General features: G+C 38.8%; 1 protein-coding gene across 2 annotated transcripts in view; it reads left to right on the forward strand.

Annotated features, from left to right (window-relative positions):
• The window catches only part of MAP4K1 (mitogen-activated protein kinase kinase kinase kinase 1), a 290,702-nt gene that overhangs the window by 248,974 nt on the left and 24,549 nt on the right, over positions 1-17,179 (forward strand). For both annotated transcript variants that reach the window (XM_053721618.1, XM_053721619.1), the window contains exons 17-23: positions 34-94; positions 177-328; positions 3,483-3,564; positions 8,110-8,194; positions 8,277-8,353; positions 15,817-15,877; positions 15,984-16,086. In XM_053721618.1, the coding sequence (XP_053577593.1) occupies positions 34-94; positions 177-328; positions 3,483-3,564; positions 8,110-8,194; positions 8,277-8,353; positions 15,817-15,877; positions 15,984-16,086 (621 nt within the window). The remainder of the gene's footprint in view (positions 1-33; positions 95-176; positions 329-3,482; positions 3,565-8,109; positions 8,195-8,276; positions 8,354-15,816; positions 15,878-15,983; positions 16,087-17,179) is intronic.

A 17,179-nucleotide genomic window follows, 5' to 3' on the forward strand; every position in this document is an offset into this window, starting at 1 on the left:
ATATTTTACCACATTTTTTTTACCCCTGCACAGCCCAGCCAATAATGCGGACACCTTGCAAATCAATGAGTCTCCTCCTCCTTTACCTCCCAAGGTAATCTACCCTGTCCTTCCATGATTCTGTGTTTTATCCTCAAGCACCGTATACTCATGCTATATCTGTCTCACTCTTTCAGCCAAGATTCCGCACCTCCTCCACAGAGACAAAATGTTGTCCGGACAGGCTCCACGCTCCCCCAACACTTGTACGCTGCTCTAGTGGGCCCAGTGTCCCTAGGAACCCGGGTCATGCTTGGCCTGAGTGTCTGCGCGACCCTCTACCAACTGCCTGCTCAGGTGAGGGTTATACATTTACAAATTGTCTTCACCCCACTTTTTAAATAGATTCTGTTCAATCTTAAAGGGACAGTCTACAATAGAATTGTTATTGTTTTAAAAGATAGATAATCCCTTTATTACCCATTTACCAGTTTTTCACAACCAACACAGTTATATTATTATACTTTTTACCTCTGTGATTACCTTGTATCTAAGCCTCTGCAGACTCTGCATGACAAGTTTAGTGTTGACTGTCCCTTTAACGATTTCTTAAAAGAGAAATGTTACCATGTTTAGAGTCTGAATTCCCCTTATCTTTAAAGGGACATATTTTCTCCCCTCTAGTGCATTCCCAATTTACAGGGTGTATTAAATTGTTTACAAATAGCTCTTTCACCCTTATTTTCTCATCTGAAATAGCTGATTTTGCCTATTGTAAACCTCACTTAAAGGGACAGTGTATATCAATTTTCATATAACTGCATGCAATAGACACTAATATAAAGAACAATATGCACAGATACTGATCTAAAAATCCAGTATAAAAATGTTTAAAAACTTACTTAGAAGCTCAGTTGAAAAGGTTAGGCTGGGACACCAACTGCAAGTGGTTCTATAGGAAAAAAGCAGACACTCCCCCCTCCCCCTTCCTCTGCATATAAAAAGACTCTTTACAGAAACAGGAGCCAGCAAGAGTCTGTAGACATCAGTATAATTCTAAAACTTTGGGGCTTGGTTAGGAGTCAGCAAATCAGCACAATGTTATCTAAAAATAAGCAAAACTATACCATAAAAAAAGCTGTATAGGCTATATAAATGGATCATCTACAAAACACTTATGCAAAGAAAAATCTAGTGTATAATGTCCCTTTAATTTCTGGTTATAAAAAAGACAAACCCATGTAAACAAGATTTAGATAAAATGAATGCCCTTGGTGGGGGGCTTTGATAGAGAGATACTGTATTTGGGGGCCTATTTATCAAATGTCTGTCCGACATGATCTGATCAGCGGATCATGTCCGACAGACCTCGCTGAATGCGGACAGCAATACGCTCTCCGCATTCAGCATTGCACCAGCAGTTCTTGTGAACTGCTGGTGCAACACCGCCCCCTGCAGATTCGCGGCCAATCGGCCTCTCGCAGGGGGTGTCAATCAACCCAATCGTATTGGATCGGGTTGATTTCCGGCGATCTCTGTCCGCCTTCTCAGAGCAGATGGACAGGTTATGGAGCAGCGGTCTTTAGACCGCTGCTTCATAACTTGTGGGGCTTCAAGTTCCATACGGACCTTGATAAATATGCCCCTAAATGTTTATTTTCTATTTTTCTCTGTAGGTATTCACCTTTGAGTAAACAGTAACAAGATAAGGATGACTTTGTGCAAATAATTAGACAGATATGATAATAAGGTCTTCTCTCCATATAAAGATCAGCCCATTGTGGGCCAGATCACGAGTGGCGCGTTAACAGCTACATGCAAGCAAAAAGGGGTTTATCGTGACTGTTTGCGTACGTCAGGTTTACCGCTCATATAACAAGTTGAAAGTAAACATGATTCCTTCAGTGCAATCACGATTTACGTTAGAATGATTACGGCAACCTCAGAGCTCTGGTTGACTTTCACGAAACAAAAAAAGTGTCACCAAACACACAAAAAATGCAGTTAAAAGTACAGTTACACTCATAATAACACTATATAATAAAATTATTAAACAAAAATATTGCAAAAAAGAAGTTATAAGGGCTCAAAAATATGAGGTCGCAGGTGTTGAAGAAAAAGGCTGCAAAGGGATTTAACATAGAGACATATACATGTCTAAATATTTATATGCATGTGTGTGTGTGCAAATGTGTTTATATATATATATTTTTTTTTACAGACATATATACACATATAAACACATAAGTACATATGTACACACATACAGACATATATACACATATAAACACATAAGTACATATGTACACATATACCAACATATATACGCATATAAACACATAAGTACATATGTATACACATATAAACACATACGTACATATGTACACACATACAGACATATATACACATATAAACACATAAGTATATATGTACACATATACAAACATATATACACATATAAACACATAAGTACATATGTACATATATACAGACATATATACACATATAAACACATAAGTACATATGTACACACATACAGACATATATACACATATAAACACATAAGTACATATGTACACACATACAGACATATATACACATATAAACACATAAGTACATATGTACACATATACAGACATATATACACATATAAACACATAAGTACATATGTACACATATAAACACATAAGTACATATGTACACACATACAGACATATATACAAGTGCACTGGAGCCCTTTTGCAGTCAAGTAGCTGGAAACATATAAAACCATATTTATGCAATATTCAAATTTAATAAAGTGTTATACTGTGTATTTACTGTAAATATTTCACATTACAATGTTCTGCACATAGCAGAATATGTTTTATGTATTTATAAATACATATTCCTATATATACTGTAGATATATTTATCAGTGTATATCTATATGTAAAGGTATAAATATATATTATACCAAAATAATATGATATATGTAGAAATATGTATTTATGAATAAATAAATAGAACATATTCTGCTATGTGAAGAACATTGGAATGTGAAATATTCATATTTTTGTCGGGTTAGCGCACTTGAGAATATGCTATTCGGTTTGCTCACGAGTATGGTGTTGACACTCATGGGGAATTATCATGTATGCGCTATTATAAGTTCAACTTTTTACGTGCATTGACTTTGCGTGTGGGCAAAAACATAATTGCAACTCAATATGAGCGCAACCCTTCAAGCACAAAAAGCTTCTAGCGCAGTTAACGCTTAAGGGGGAGCCTTAAATAATGCTCCACATGTAATCTGGCCCTTTAATGGGTTGTGGTTTAAATTAGCACAAAAAGTTTTCTCATATACAAAAATGTACCTAAAGGAACAATGTTTTAAACTCTGCAACTGGTATAACAAGTAATTGGAGAAACGTTAAGGTGAAACCAATTTAACAGTACACTGACCCTTTACAATGAGGACACTATACTCTGAAAGAACATTATCTCCTCTTATCTTTTTATACCATCTCAGAGCCATCCCTGTTGTCACAAGATCTTCCATCAGGACTCCCGCCGACTCTGCCCCCTAAGAAAGGGAAGAGACAGGTAACTTTTTCTTTGTTTCCTTCTTATACTAACATCTGTTTCATGTGGGATGTAGGTAAAGGGTTCTCATTTCATGGTGTAGAGACAGTTAAACAACAAATTGCAATATATCTATTGTCCCTATAAATGTCAAAACTGTACTGAAACATTTGTCGCTTTATAAAAAAACTACAACCTTTAAGATTCCTTAACAGGTCTGGCTTTTTATGTCTCACAGCTGCAAATTCTTCCCTATTAAAGCATTATTAAAGAGACATTAAATGCTTACATTTCATGCACCTTCCTGTAGTTATGGGTGCCGCCATTTTGGAACCTAGATTGCGCTGCAGGTATGTGAAGGAGAGTTGCTGAACATGTCCAAACACAGTAGCACTGGATTGTATTGAAAGCTAGATGCCAACATGCGGGCACCCATCACTAAAGGGATGCAGGGAATAGCCTAAATACTATACTTAAAAGCGATATTAGCTCTCCACTGAGTAATACCAGCGCTAGGAAGCATTGTGCTCACAAGAGCGCACTTCCATAGGCTCCAATGGGAGCCTCGTTCTCATGCTGTCAGACACGGCATCAGAACCAAAGCACAGCGAAGGGGGTAAGTAGCGCAGTGATGGCAGCAAATATAAATTTATACACATAAATATATATGTATTTAAGCATATACATATATATTTACAGGGAACACACAGTTACCATAGACTGCTATGTAAAGTTACCAAGGTGCCCACTCCCGCCAACTTTACCCCCAAAATACTGCCTAGTGCAGTAAATGTATTAAAAAATAAAAATGGTACAATTCTATTTTTTAAATAAAATACACATGACAGTATTTTGGGGCATTCTGGGCATATTTATAACATTAACCAGGGATCTGACCTTTTGCAGGTGCGCAATAAATTAGCGCTCCATTTGTAATTTAGCCCTTAGTAGTTAATGTCCCTTTAAACACAAGTAATAGAAAAACTTCCCAGCAATGTGCCAGTGCAGACTGAGGTTATCTGCCAGAACCTCACAAAAATCCAAACAATATAGAATGCACCTTATTCTTAAGACAATTCCTGTATTAGGACAAGATGAAGTACATGTGACATTTCGGACCTTTCAGCCCTTAATCATGCATAGATTGGTTAAAGCTTCTTGCTTCTATTTATATCACAATATCAGTTGTCATTGTTTTACTGGTTTATAATACAACATTGCCATCTAGTGGCCAAAAATGGATTTAATGTCAGCACTCAGTGTATATAGGATTTTGCTTTATTGCTTAACCCCTTAACGACATACGTCGTACAGGGTACGTCTTGCACAAACTGGTCTTTAAAGACCCGCGACGTACCCTGTAGGACGTTGGGGATTAAAGCGGCTGTAAGCGATCCTGATCGCTTCCAGTCGCTTTCCGGTTATTGCAGTGATGCCTCGATATCGAGGCATCCTGCAATAACAGTTTTTCCCCATCCGATGCAGAGAGAGCCACTCTGTGGCCCTCTCTGCACCGGACATCGATGGCCGCAATCGTTGGTGGATGGGAGCCAACGTGGGAGGCGGGTGGGCGGCCATCGATGGCTTGCTGTGTGCAGAGGTGGGCGGGATCGTGGGCGGGGTAGCTGGGGGGCGCGCACGGGGGAGGCGGGCGGGCGCGTGCACAGGGAGGGAACGGGTGGGAACCATTACACTATGGAACAATTTTTTAAATTTAGTGGGGGAGAGGGGGAATAAAATTTTTAATATTCATAATCGAAGTGATCTGGGAGGGGGTGAGGGTTTAGTCTTGGGGGGGGGAAGCTACACTACAGAAAAGTGGGGGAAAAAATAAAAATAAAAATATTTTTTTGTAAACTGGGTAGATGGCTCCCAGTAATGTTAGAGAGCTGTTTGGGGGTGGGGTGGATCTGGGAGGTTTGGGGCTAAGGGGGATCCTACACAGCAGCATATGTAAATATGCTATAAAAAAAAAAAAGCTAAAAAAAAATAAGATACCTTTTATTTTAGTACTGGCAGACTTTCTGCCAGTACTTAAGATGGCGGGTACAATTGTGGGGTGGGGGAGGGAAGAGAGCTGTTTGGGAGGGATCAGGGGGTCTGATGTGTCAGTTGGGAGGCTGATCTCTACACTAAAGCTAAAATTAACCCTGCAAGCTCCCTACAAGATCCCTAATTAACCCCTTCACTGCTAGACATAATACACGTGTGATGTGCAGCGGCATTTAGCAGCCTTCTAATTACCAAAAAGCATCGCCAAAGCCATATATGTCTGCTATTTCTGAACAAAGGGGATCCCAGAGAAGCATTTACAACCATTTGTGCAATTGCACAAGCTGTTTGTAAATAATTTCAGTGAGAAACCTAAAATTGCGAAAAATGTAAAGTTTTTTTTAAATTTGATCGCATTTGGCGGTGAAATGGTGGCATTAAATATACCAAAATGGGCCTAGATCAATACTTTGGGTTGTCTACTACACTACACTAAAGCTAAAATTAACTCTACAAGCTCCCTAATTAACCCCTTCATTGCTGGGCATAATACACGTATGGTGCACAGTGGCATTTAGCAGCCTTCTAATTACCAAAAAAGCAATGCCAAAGCCATATAAGTCTGCTTTTTCTAAACAAAGGGGATCCCAGAGAAGCATTTACAACCATTTATGCCATAATTGCACAAGTTGTTTGTAAATAATGTTTGTGAGAAACCTAAAGTTTGTGATAAAAATTTGTGAAAAAGTGAACAATTTTTTTTATTTGATCGCATTTGGTGGTGAAATGGTGGCATGAAATATACCAAAATGGGCCTAGATTAATACTTTGGGATGTCTTCTAAAAAAAAATATATACATGTCAAGGGATATTCAGGTATTCCTGACAGATATCAGGGTTCCAATGTAACTAGAGCTCATTTTGAAAAAAAGTGGTTTGGAAATAGCAAAGTGCTACTTGTATTTATTTCCCTATAACTTGCAAAAAAAAAGCAAAGAACATGTAAACATTGGGTATTTCTAAACTCAGGACAAAATTTAGAAACTATTTAGCATGGGTGTTTTTTGGTGGTTGTAGACGTGTAACAGATTTTGGGGGTCAAAGTTAGAAAAAGTGTGTTTTTTTCAATTTTTTCCTCATATTTTATATTTTTTTTATAGTAAATTATAAGATATGATAAAAATAATGGTATCTTTAGAAAGTCCATTTAGTGGCGAGAAAAACGGTATATAATATGTGTGGGAAAACACAAACACAGCAGAAATGTAAAAATAGCCCTGGTCCTTAAGGGAAAGAAATTTAAAAATGGCCTTGTCCTTAAGGGGTTAAATGAAATTTGAATTTGTGGTAATATCATATAGAAACAGTTGTTTTTTTGTTTGTATAGATAAAAATTAGGGAAATGCTTTAAGGAAATGCTTCAGGAGAAAAATTGCCTTTAAAGGGACATTCCGGTCAAAATTTAAATGCACATAGATTACTTAAATCTTTGAATAGAAACATATTTGCAATATACATGTACTGGCAAAAATGCATCCTGTAAAAGTTATCACTGTTTTTATGTAAACATTTTTCTATGCATGTGCATGTGAACCATAGCTAGATATTCTCAGTGCACCAGCAATTTAAATACTTCAGCTGCTCAGAGGGCCAGTGTGACTTGTATTATATTGTCAATTAACAAATTGAGTCATTACCAGATGGTACAGGCACCTTAGGCTCTGTGAGCAAGTGCTGTTTTCAAAATGCTGGTGCACAGAGCATACTTAAATACACATTTAAAACAGCTATAGCTTTTATTAGAAGCATTTTTGCCAATACATGTGTTTTACAAAAATGCTTCTATTCAAAACTAAAATGCATCCATGTGGATTCCAATTTAGGCTGGAATGTCCCTTTAAAGTGAATGTAAATTTTAATGAATGAGTGCCTGGTTTTTAAAAAATACTATTAAAACAGGGGTACTTTCATTCATTAAACTTTACATTGCAGTATGCACTGGGGTGCATGCCATGATTGGAGGAAGACAGTTTCGTCATTGCTAAGGTATGTACAGAGGAGCAGCGCGCGGTTGAAGGAAAAGGTAAGTATAAAAAAAAAAAGCTGCAATTTAAAGTTTAATAAATGAAAGTGCCCCCTGTTTTTAATAGTATTTTTAAAAACCCGGGCACTAATTCATTAAACTTTACATTCACTTTAAGAAAAAAATTGCCTTAAGAACCAATACATTTTTTGGCCACTAGATGGCAATGTTGTATGATAATGACAGCTGATATTGTGATATAAATAGAAGCAAGAAGCTTTAACCAATCTATGCATGATTAAGGGCTGAAAGGTCCGAAATGTCACATATACTTCATCTTGTCCTAATAAAGGAATTGTCTTAAGAGTAAGGTGCTGTGTTGACTTTAAACACAAGATGGAAGCTTTAAAAAAAGCATTTGGCTTTGACTAGTGTAGCACAAATACATATATTGTTAGCTTAATGAGATCTATTATTTTGTAAGTTTAATGACAAAATTGAGTACTTTGTATGTTTCCTTTTTAAAATTTCCCTAATGACCTCATTTTTAGGCAGGAATCATCTTCAAGAAAGTGTTCAATGGATGCCCTCTAAAGATCCACTCTGCCACGTTTTGGAGACACCCTACCACAAATGGTAGGTGGTTTCTTAGAGTGGATGGTTGTGACATAGTGTCCGGTTCTTGGGGTATGTGTTTGACGAGGTCCTTGTGTTTCAGACCAGCATCTTATTCTGGGGGCTGAAGAAGGAATATTCACGTTGAACCGCACAGAATCTCAGGCCTCTCTGGATTTGGTGAGAGTATATGCTTATAGTTTTTAATTCTTTGCTTGCCCTCTCTTGTGATTCTTCTCTCTTTTCATTTCTTTGAGCCCAAGTTTCTTGTGTTCTTCACTTCCCTCTCACATCATCTCTGGTTCATCCTTTATTCGTCCTCCTCTTTTTCTGTCTCTCTTTTTTATTTTCTGCATCCATTTCTACAACTCTCCATCTCTTCTATACTTTGCCTTTTGTTTTTACATCTTTATTCATATTAGACTCTTGTTTTTGTCTTGATTAGACTCTACATTTCTCCCATATCTCTTTTGTTCATCACTCTTTTCTTTATTCTCTCCTTCACATCTCTCAGTTGCTCTCTCAACTCTTTCCTTCTGCACATGTGTAAACAAAATGTACATTCATACCCCATACTTGAAAAAGACAGGCAACACCTTCCTAATATTGTTTCCAGTTTATCTCTCTTCCTCCAATTTCATTCCATCTTCTGCTTTCAGTCACATCCTCCCACAAAGTGTGCTGTCTTTCTATTTTATATTCCAACTGAGCATAAATCTAGAAAGGAAAATTAAAGATTTGGTATACAGAATTTTATGGCCTGAGACTAAAGTAAAAGGTGCTCAGAGCATCTTGCCGTGTTGCAAATTGCTATGTTATCAGGGTATATAAATGCTAAAACTCTTGTGATTGAAGTTATCACAGGTTGTATAAACACATACAAAATAGCAGCATATAAAGTAACATAGTAATATAGTGGATGAGGTTGAAAAAAGACCATCAAGTTCAACCTATACAAATCTAATATACTTACAAAAAAGTTCCAGTTGTGCTTAAATTAATCCCACTAAAAGGTGACCCATTTAATATAAGCAATCATATTCATGAATTTTGTTTCTAGCCAGAAATGTATCCAAACAAATTTTAAATGTATCTACGGCATTGGCTTTGACTACCTCCTTTGGTAATGAGTTCCACAATTTTATTGCTCTTACAGTGAAAAAAATGTTTCCATTGCAGGTGATTAAATCTCCTTTCCTCCAACCTTAAATTGTGACCTCTTATCACAAACAGTTTTCTTTCCTAAGATATGGTGAATCCACAGCTTGAGTAATTACTGTTGGGAATATCACTCCTGGCCAGCAGGAGGAGGCAAAGAGCACCACAGTTAAACTGCTAAGTATCACTCCCTTACCCACAACCCCCAGTCATTCTCTTTGCCTTTGGTGCATGGAGGAGGTGAAGTTTAGGTGTCTGAAGAAAAATTTTGATTTTATCTACAAGCAAGTTTTGGGGTATAGCCATATTCCACGTCATTCCTAGCAGTCGGGTAGTGGTGGCTTTAAAGCAGTTTGGAACTTGTAAAGAGGTACTTACTGCATTTTCCTAACAATTGCTGCCCTAGTTTAGAAAGCCAGTGTTGGCTACTCTGTTCTTTCTTTTTCAAAGGCCTCTGTGAGAAACTGTGTCCTCTCATACCTTGTAAGTGCTTTTTCTTCCAGTTGGGGAGACCATGCACTTAACAAATTAAAAGACACTGCTTTTTTATTGGGACATAGATAATCCTGTTGTATGGGTTACACTGGGGCATGAAGCAGGCCCTGTAGCATGTGTGAGACTAACATTTAAACTCTTTTAGTTTTTCTCCATTTCTGGGTGATCCGGTCTTAATTGGTAGCAGTAAGGCACCTCAGTAATTGAAGTGTGGGGTTGCCTGAGGGGTATTTTAGAAGTTTTTTCATGTTTATAAAAAAAATGTCTTAAATTTTCTCACATAATTTTTGCTGGGGATCGATTCTTATTTGGGATAATATTTAAAGTGTATTTTTTCCTTGGCTTATTTTAATTGGATATTAAAATCTTTTAAAACTTATCTCTACAAGTTTATTTACTGTTTCACAACATGTCTGATATGGAGAAAGAGCCTGCTCTCATGAATTCATGCAAATTCATGCTTATTATGTTTAGATGCACAAATTGCAGCTCAATGCAATTTTGTTCTTCATGTGTCAAGAAAACCTTGCAAAATAAAGTTAATGTTTGAGGCTAACGTCTCTCAGGATGATGCTGTTAAAATAAAACCTAAGCTTTCTCCTGCTACGTCCCAAGCCTCAATGGCGTCACATGCAGTGCCCTGCGGTTCCTCTATATCTCCTAGTGGAGTTTATTTAAGCAGAAATTGCTGCCCAGGTATCTTCAGCGGTATCTGCGGCATTAGCTGCCATTCCCAGATTACAGGGAAAACGCAAGAGGAAATCTAGAAATTCAGAAAGTAAGGTGCCTGTCCACAGTTCTGCTTCCCAAGTTGCCCTTTCTCACAAGTCTGACGAGGAAGATACATTGGGACTTTCTGAGGGTGAAATCTCAGATTCAGACAGTATAATTCCTTCTTCTGAGACTGAGGTGGTATCCTTCAGATTTAAGCTTGAACACCTTTGTGTATTGTTAAAGGAGGTTTTAGCTACTTTAAAAGACTCTCATACCCCTGTCGTTGTCACTCCTAAGACATCTAGTAAACTTAATAGTTTCTTTGATGAACCTTCCACTTCGTAGGTTTTTTCCTGTGCGGGACCGTGCTAGGGAGATTATCTCACAGGAATGGGAGAAACCAGGGGTGTCTTTTTTCCGTCTCCCATTTTTAAGAAAATGTTTCCTGTCAAGGACTCCATTAAAGACCCTTGGTATATTGTACCCAAAGTTGAAGGGGCCATTTCCACTCTGGCTAAGAGAACCACTATTCCTATTGAGGATAGCTGCTCTTTTAAGGATCCAATAGACAAGAAGCTGGAGGCTTATTTGAAAAAGATTTATGTTTATCAATGTCTCCAATGGCAACCTGCGGTGTGTATTGCTACCGTGACTATTGTGGCATCTTTGATTAAATTGGATGAAATTCAAGATAGGATTAAAGCTCTTAAATTGGCCAATTCCTTTATTGCAGATGCCATTTTACAGGTTGTTAGACTAGGAGCTAAAACTTCTAGTTTCGCTGTCCTAGCCCACAGGGCGTTATGGTTTAAATCCTGGTCTGTGGACGTTTCCTCTAAAGTCAAGCTTCTGGCGATTCCTTACAAGGGCAAAACCTTGTTTGGACCTGGTTTGGCAGAAATTATCTCTGATATTACTGGTGGAAACGGGTCTTTTCTGACTCAAGATAAGAAGAATAGGCCTAAAGGACGTCAGAGTAATTTTCGTTCCTTTCGTAACTTCCGAGGAAAGCCTCCCCCTTCTTCTTCCAAGCAGAAACAATCCAAGTCTTCTTGGAAAACCAATCAGTCTTGGAACAAGGGGAAACAATCAAAGAAACCTGCAGCTGATTCCAAATCAGCATGAAGGGTTTGCCCCCGATCCGGGATCAGATCAGGTGGGGAAGCAGACTTTCTCAGTTCTCTCAAGCCTGGATACGAGATGTCCCAGATCCCTGGACTGTGGACAAATAATCCAAGGGTTACAAATTGGAATTCAAGACTTTTCCTCCCAGAGGCAGATTCCATCTCTCAAGATTATTTGCAGACCAGATAAAGAGAGAGGCGTTCATGAAATTTATACAACATCTTTCCTCCCTGGTAGTGATAGTTTCAGTGCAGGAACAGGGTCTCTACTAAAACCTTTTTTGTGGTTCCCAAAAAAGAGGGAACTTTCCGTCCCATTCTAGATTTGAAGTGTCTAAAACAAGTTTCTCAAAGTTCCATTCTTCAAGATGGAGACTATACGCTCCATTTTTCCTTTAGTACAAGAGGGTCAGTTCATGACAACCATAGAACTAAAGGATGCGTATCTTCATGTTCCTATTCACAGGAACCATCACAGATTCCTGAGATTTGCCTATCTGGACAAACATTTCCAGTTCATGACCCTTCCATTTGGTCTAGCCATGGCTCCCAGAATTTTTTCAAATGTCCTGGAGGCTCTTTTGGCAGTGATCCATTCTTGTGGAAATGCTGTGGCACCCTACCTGGATGACATATTGGTTCAGGCGCCATCTTTTCAACAAACAAAATCTCACACAGAGATATTGTTGTCTTTTCTTCGTTCCAGCGGATGGAATGTGAATCTGGAATAAAAGCTCCCTTTACCCTGCTACAAGAGTAGTGTTCTTAGGGACCATAATAGATTCTCTATTGATGAAGATTTTTCTGACAGAGATCAGGAATTACTCTTCAAGCTACTGCTTATCCTTCAGTGGCTCAATGTATGGAGGTAATCGGTCTGATGGTGGCTTCCATGGACATCATTACTTTTGCTCAATTTCATTTGAGAGCTCTCCAGTTGTGCATGCTTAGGCAATGGAATGGCGACCATGCGGATCTATCTCAGACAATTGAGTTAGATCAGTCATCAAAGGACTCTCTCCCGTGTTGGATTTCTCAGGAACATCTGTATCAGGGCACATGCTTTCAGAAACCTTCCTGGGTAATCGTGACCACAGACGCCAGCCTGCTGGGATGGGGAGCAGTCTGGAACTCGTTAAAAGCTCAGGGCCTTTGGACTCGGGAGGAGTCTGCTCTTCCCATCAACATCTTGGAGTTGAGGGCGATTTACAATGCTCTTTTGGCTTGGCCTCAGTTGTCCTCAGCCCAGTTTATCAGGTTCCATTCAGACAACATAACGTCTGTGGCTTACATCAATCACCAGGGAGTAACTCTGAGTTCTTTAGCCATGAAGGAGGTTACTCGAATTCTTCAGTGGGCAGAGACCCACAATTGCTGTCTATCTGCCATCCACATTCCAGGAGTAGACAACTGGGAAGCGGATTTCTGAGCAGACAGACTTTTCATCCCGGTTAGTGGGAACTTCATCCGGAGGTGTTTTCCAGCTTAGTGCTCAAATGGGGGGTGCTGGAGTTAGATCTGATGGCGTCCCGTCAGAACGCCAAGCTTCCAAGGTACGGTTCAAGGTCAAGAGATCCACAGGCCGTTCTGATAGATGCTCTGGCGGTTCCTTGAGTTTTCAGGTTGGCATACCTGTTTCCTCCATTTGCTCTCCTTCCATGAGTTATTGCTCGTAGTAAACAGGAGAGGGCATCAGTGATTCTAATAGCCCCTGTGTGGCTTTGCAGGATCTGGAGACTACCTCTCAGGAAGGACCTCCTGATTCAGGGTCCCTTCCTTCATCCAAATCTCGTTTCTCTGAAGCTGACTGCTTGGAGATTGAATGCTTAATTCTGTCTAAGCATGTTTTTTTTTTGAGTCGGTTATTGAGACCTAATAGAAATATCAATCAGGAAATTGTTGTTCCCTCTCTGTGTCCTAATCCTTCTTCCAAAGAACGTTTGTTACACAATTTGGATGTTGTACGTGCTCTTAAATTCTACTTACAGGCGACTAAGGATTTTCGCCAGTCCTCTGCCCTTTTTGTCTGTTTCTCTGGGTAAGGTCAGAAAGCTACTGCTACTACTCTTTCTTTTTGATTACAAAGTATAATTCATTTGGCTTATGAGACTGCTGGACAGCAGCCAACTGAGAGAATTATGGCTCATTCCAAAAGAGCTGTTTCCTCTTCTTGGGCTTTCAAAAATGAAGCTTCTGTGGAACAAATTTGCAAGACTGCAACTTGGTCTTCTCTACATACTTTTTCCAAATTTAATATTTTTGCCTCGGCTGAGCTTTTGTTTTTGCGAGAAAGGTTCTTCAAGCGGTGGTGCCTTCTGTTTAGGACTGCCTGTCTTGTCCCTCCCTATTTATCCGTGTCCTCTAGCTTGGGTATTGGTTCCCAAAAGAAATTACTCAAGCCGTGACTCACCATATCTTAGGAAAGAAAAACAAAATTTATGCTTACCTGATAAATTTATTTATTTCCTGATATGGTGAGTCCACGGCCCCACCCTTTATTTTAAGACAGTTGTTCTTTTGACCTCAGGAACCTCTACACCTTGTGTTATTCCTTTTTCTCCATTTCCTTTCGGTCGAATGACTGGGGGTTGTGGGTAAGGGATACTTAGCAGTTTAACTGTGGTGCTCTTTGCCTCCTCCTGCTGGCCAGGAGTGATATTCCCAACAGTAATTACTCAAGCCGTGGACTTACCGTATCCGGAAATAAATAAATTTATCGGGTAAGCATAAAGTTTGTTTTTTTACTTCCAAAATTAAGTAATTTGTTTATATTAATATATCTATTTAATTCACTAAAGCTTATGAAAGTTTAAAACAGTTTGGATACGTTAAATATAAAATATATATATATATTTTAATAAAAATATATCTGTGTGTGTGTGTGTGTGTAGGTTTCAAGTGAAGAATTTAATCAATATATTTGTTGAACCAATTACTTTATATGCTGCTACACATCATATTTCACCTAAACCAATTTGTGCTATGGTTTCCATTGACTTTTCACCAAAACTCCACTATGACTTGGAAATAAGTGACGAATCATGAGTGGTATTCTAAACCAGTGGCCCCCAGATGTTTTGGAACTACATTTCCCATGATTCACAGACAGTCTAAAGAGTCTCAGCATCATGGGAAATGTAGTCCAAAAACATCTGGGGGCCCAAGGTTGCTGAACCCTGTTCTAAACCATTTTGAAACAGAGGGTTTTGTGTGATTTTTGGATTTATCTTCACCATTTAAAGGGACGGTAAAGTCAAAATTAAAACTTTCACGATTAAGCTAGAGAACAATTTTAAACAACTTTCATATTTACTTCTATTATCCAATTTGATTCATTCTCTTGGTATCCTTTGCTAAAAAGTATACCTAGGTATTATTAGGAGCAGCAATGCACTACTGGAGATTAGCTGCTGATTGGTGGATGCACATATATGCCTCTTGTCATTGGCTCCTTGTCATTGGCTCACGCAATGTTTTCAGCTAGCTCCCAGTTGTGCAGTGTTGCTCCTTCAAAAAAGGATACCAAGAGAATGACCAAAGTAGATAATTGAAGTAAACTGGAAAGTTGTTTAAAATTGTATTCACTATCTGAATCATAAAATAAACGTTTTTGGTTTTATGTACCTTAAAAAAAACCAACAATAATACAAAAAAAATATTGCCTGTTTGGCACGTCATCACTATTCTCATTTTACCTATTAATAGGCATTATTGTTTCAGGGATTAGTACATATAGTGAATTGAATACAAATGTCTATTTCTTTCCTAAGATATGAAGAGTCCACAACGTCATCAATTACTAGTGGGAATATTACTCCTGGCCAGCAGGAAGAGGCAAAGAGCACCACAGCAAAGCTGCTAAGTGTCACTCCCCTACCCATAAACCCCAGTAATTCTCTTTGCCTCTCTCAATGGAAGAGTTTATGGGTAGGGGAATGACACTTAGCACATTTGCTGTGGTGCTCTTTGCCTCCTCCTGCTGGCCAGAAGGGATATTCCCACTAGTAATTGATGACGTTGTGGACTCTCCATATCCGGAAATAAATACATTTATCAGGTAAGCATAATATTTGTTTTTTACCCCTTGCACACTTTTATGATGCTCTCAGACTGTAGTTTGGAGAGTCATTTCACTCTCATTTCTCTTCCTAGCTGTTTCCTGGCCGGACAGTATGGGTTTATGCAATTAAGAACGTGTTGATGTCAGTAACTGGTAAGACCTGCGGGGATCCCATGGCTCTTGCATGATACCATGTATCCACAAAAAATGCTTGGTTATGTCTTATAGGGTATACATATATGTCTACCTCTGCTCACAGGCAAAACATCACATCTGTACTCTCACAGCCTTCTGGCGTTGCACGAGCACTCTCGGAAAGAATCACGTCTGGTCCACATTCCAACACATATACTCCTGCCCAGGTAAAGTTGGGGATTGTGGGACATAAGGAGGGAACTGAGACAGGTAGGAACTGGATTATTGAGAATGTAGAAAAAGCAAGGATTGGTGGAGAATTAGAATGAATTCTACTAAGGAAAAGGTGGGCAAGGATGATGGTATGTACTGATAGGGAAGAGTGAATAGCATAGGAGAGAAACACTGTGGTAGGGGAGGACATGAGATAAGGGCAAGCACTGTGAGAGTGAAGGAAATGGAGTGAGAGGAAGCACTGTGGGAAAGGAGAATATGGGATGAGTGTAACACTGTGGCAGAGTAAGTAATGGAGTGAGGGGAAGCACTGTGGGAGAGGGAGACATGGAGTGAGGGGAAGCATAGTGGGAAAGTAGGAAAAGAAAATCACTCTGGGAAAGGAGACTATGGAGTGATTGCAAGCACTTTGGGGTAGTAGGACACGGAGTTAAGTGAAGCACTGGGGGAGAGGAGTACATAGAGTGAGGGAAAGCACAGTGGGAGAGGCAGAAATGGGATAAGGACAATCAGTGTGGGAGAGAAGGACTTTTTCACTTTTAGTCTTTCTTAGTATAGTATTTTTTTAGAATAGGGCTTTTTTTTAAAGAGCTATAATCGCTTTAGGGCAATGCCCTACAAAATGCTTTTCTAAGGACAGTCTTTTTTAAGAATAGGTTTTTTTAGCTTAGGATAGTTTTTTTTTTAGTTTTTTATTAAAAGCAAAAAAAACTGAAAACTTTAGGGCAATGCCCTACCAAATGCCCGTATCAGGGCAATTTTTAGAGTAGTTTTTTTTTAAGATATGCTTTTTTACGGGAGGGGGGTCATTTTATTGTAAAATGGGGTTGTATTTTTTGGAGCAAAATCGCTACAAAAGGCTATGGTTATAGAAACTTTTAGTATTAGTATAGGGTTTTTTAATTCCGGGTGGGATTTTTTAAAGAGGGCTTTAGTTTTAGAATAGGCATAACTGTGTTTTATTTTTGGTAGTGTTTTTTTGTTGTTGTAATATTGGTGTATTTTATTGTCTATAACTTAGGGGTGGTAGGTTAGAAGAGTTGGAGGGGTTAAGTGTTAAGAAGTTAAGTAGTGTAGGGGTAGTTC

Source organism: Bombina bombina, chromosome 7 (genome assembly GCF_027579735.1).
Source record: "Bombina bombina isolate aBomBom1 chromosome 7, aBomBom1.pri, whole genome shotgun sequence".
Lineage (NCBI taxonomy): Eukaryota > Metazoa > Chordata > Amphibia > Anura > Bombinatoridae > Bombina > Bombina bombina.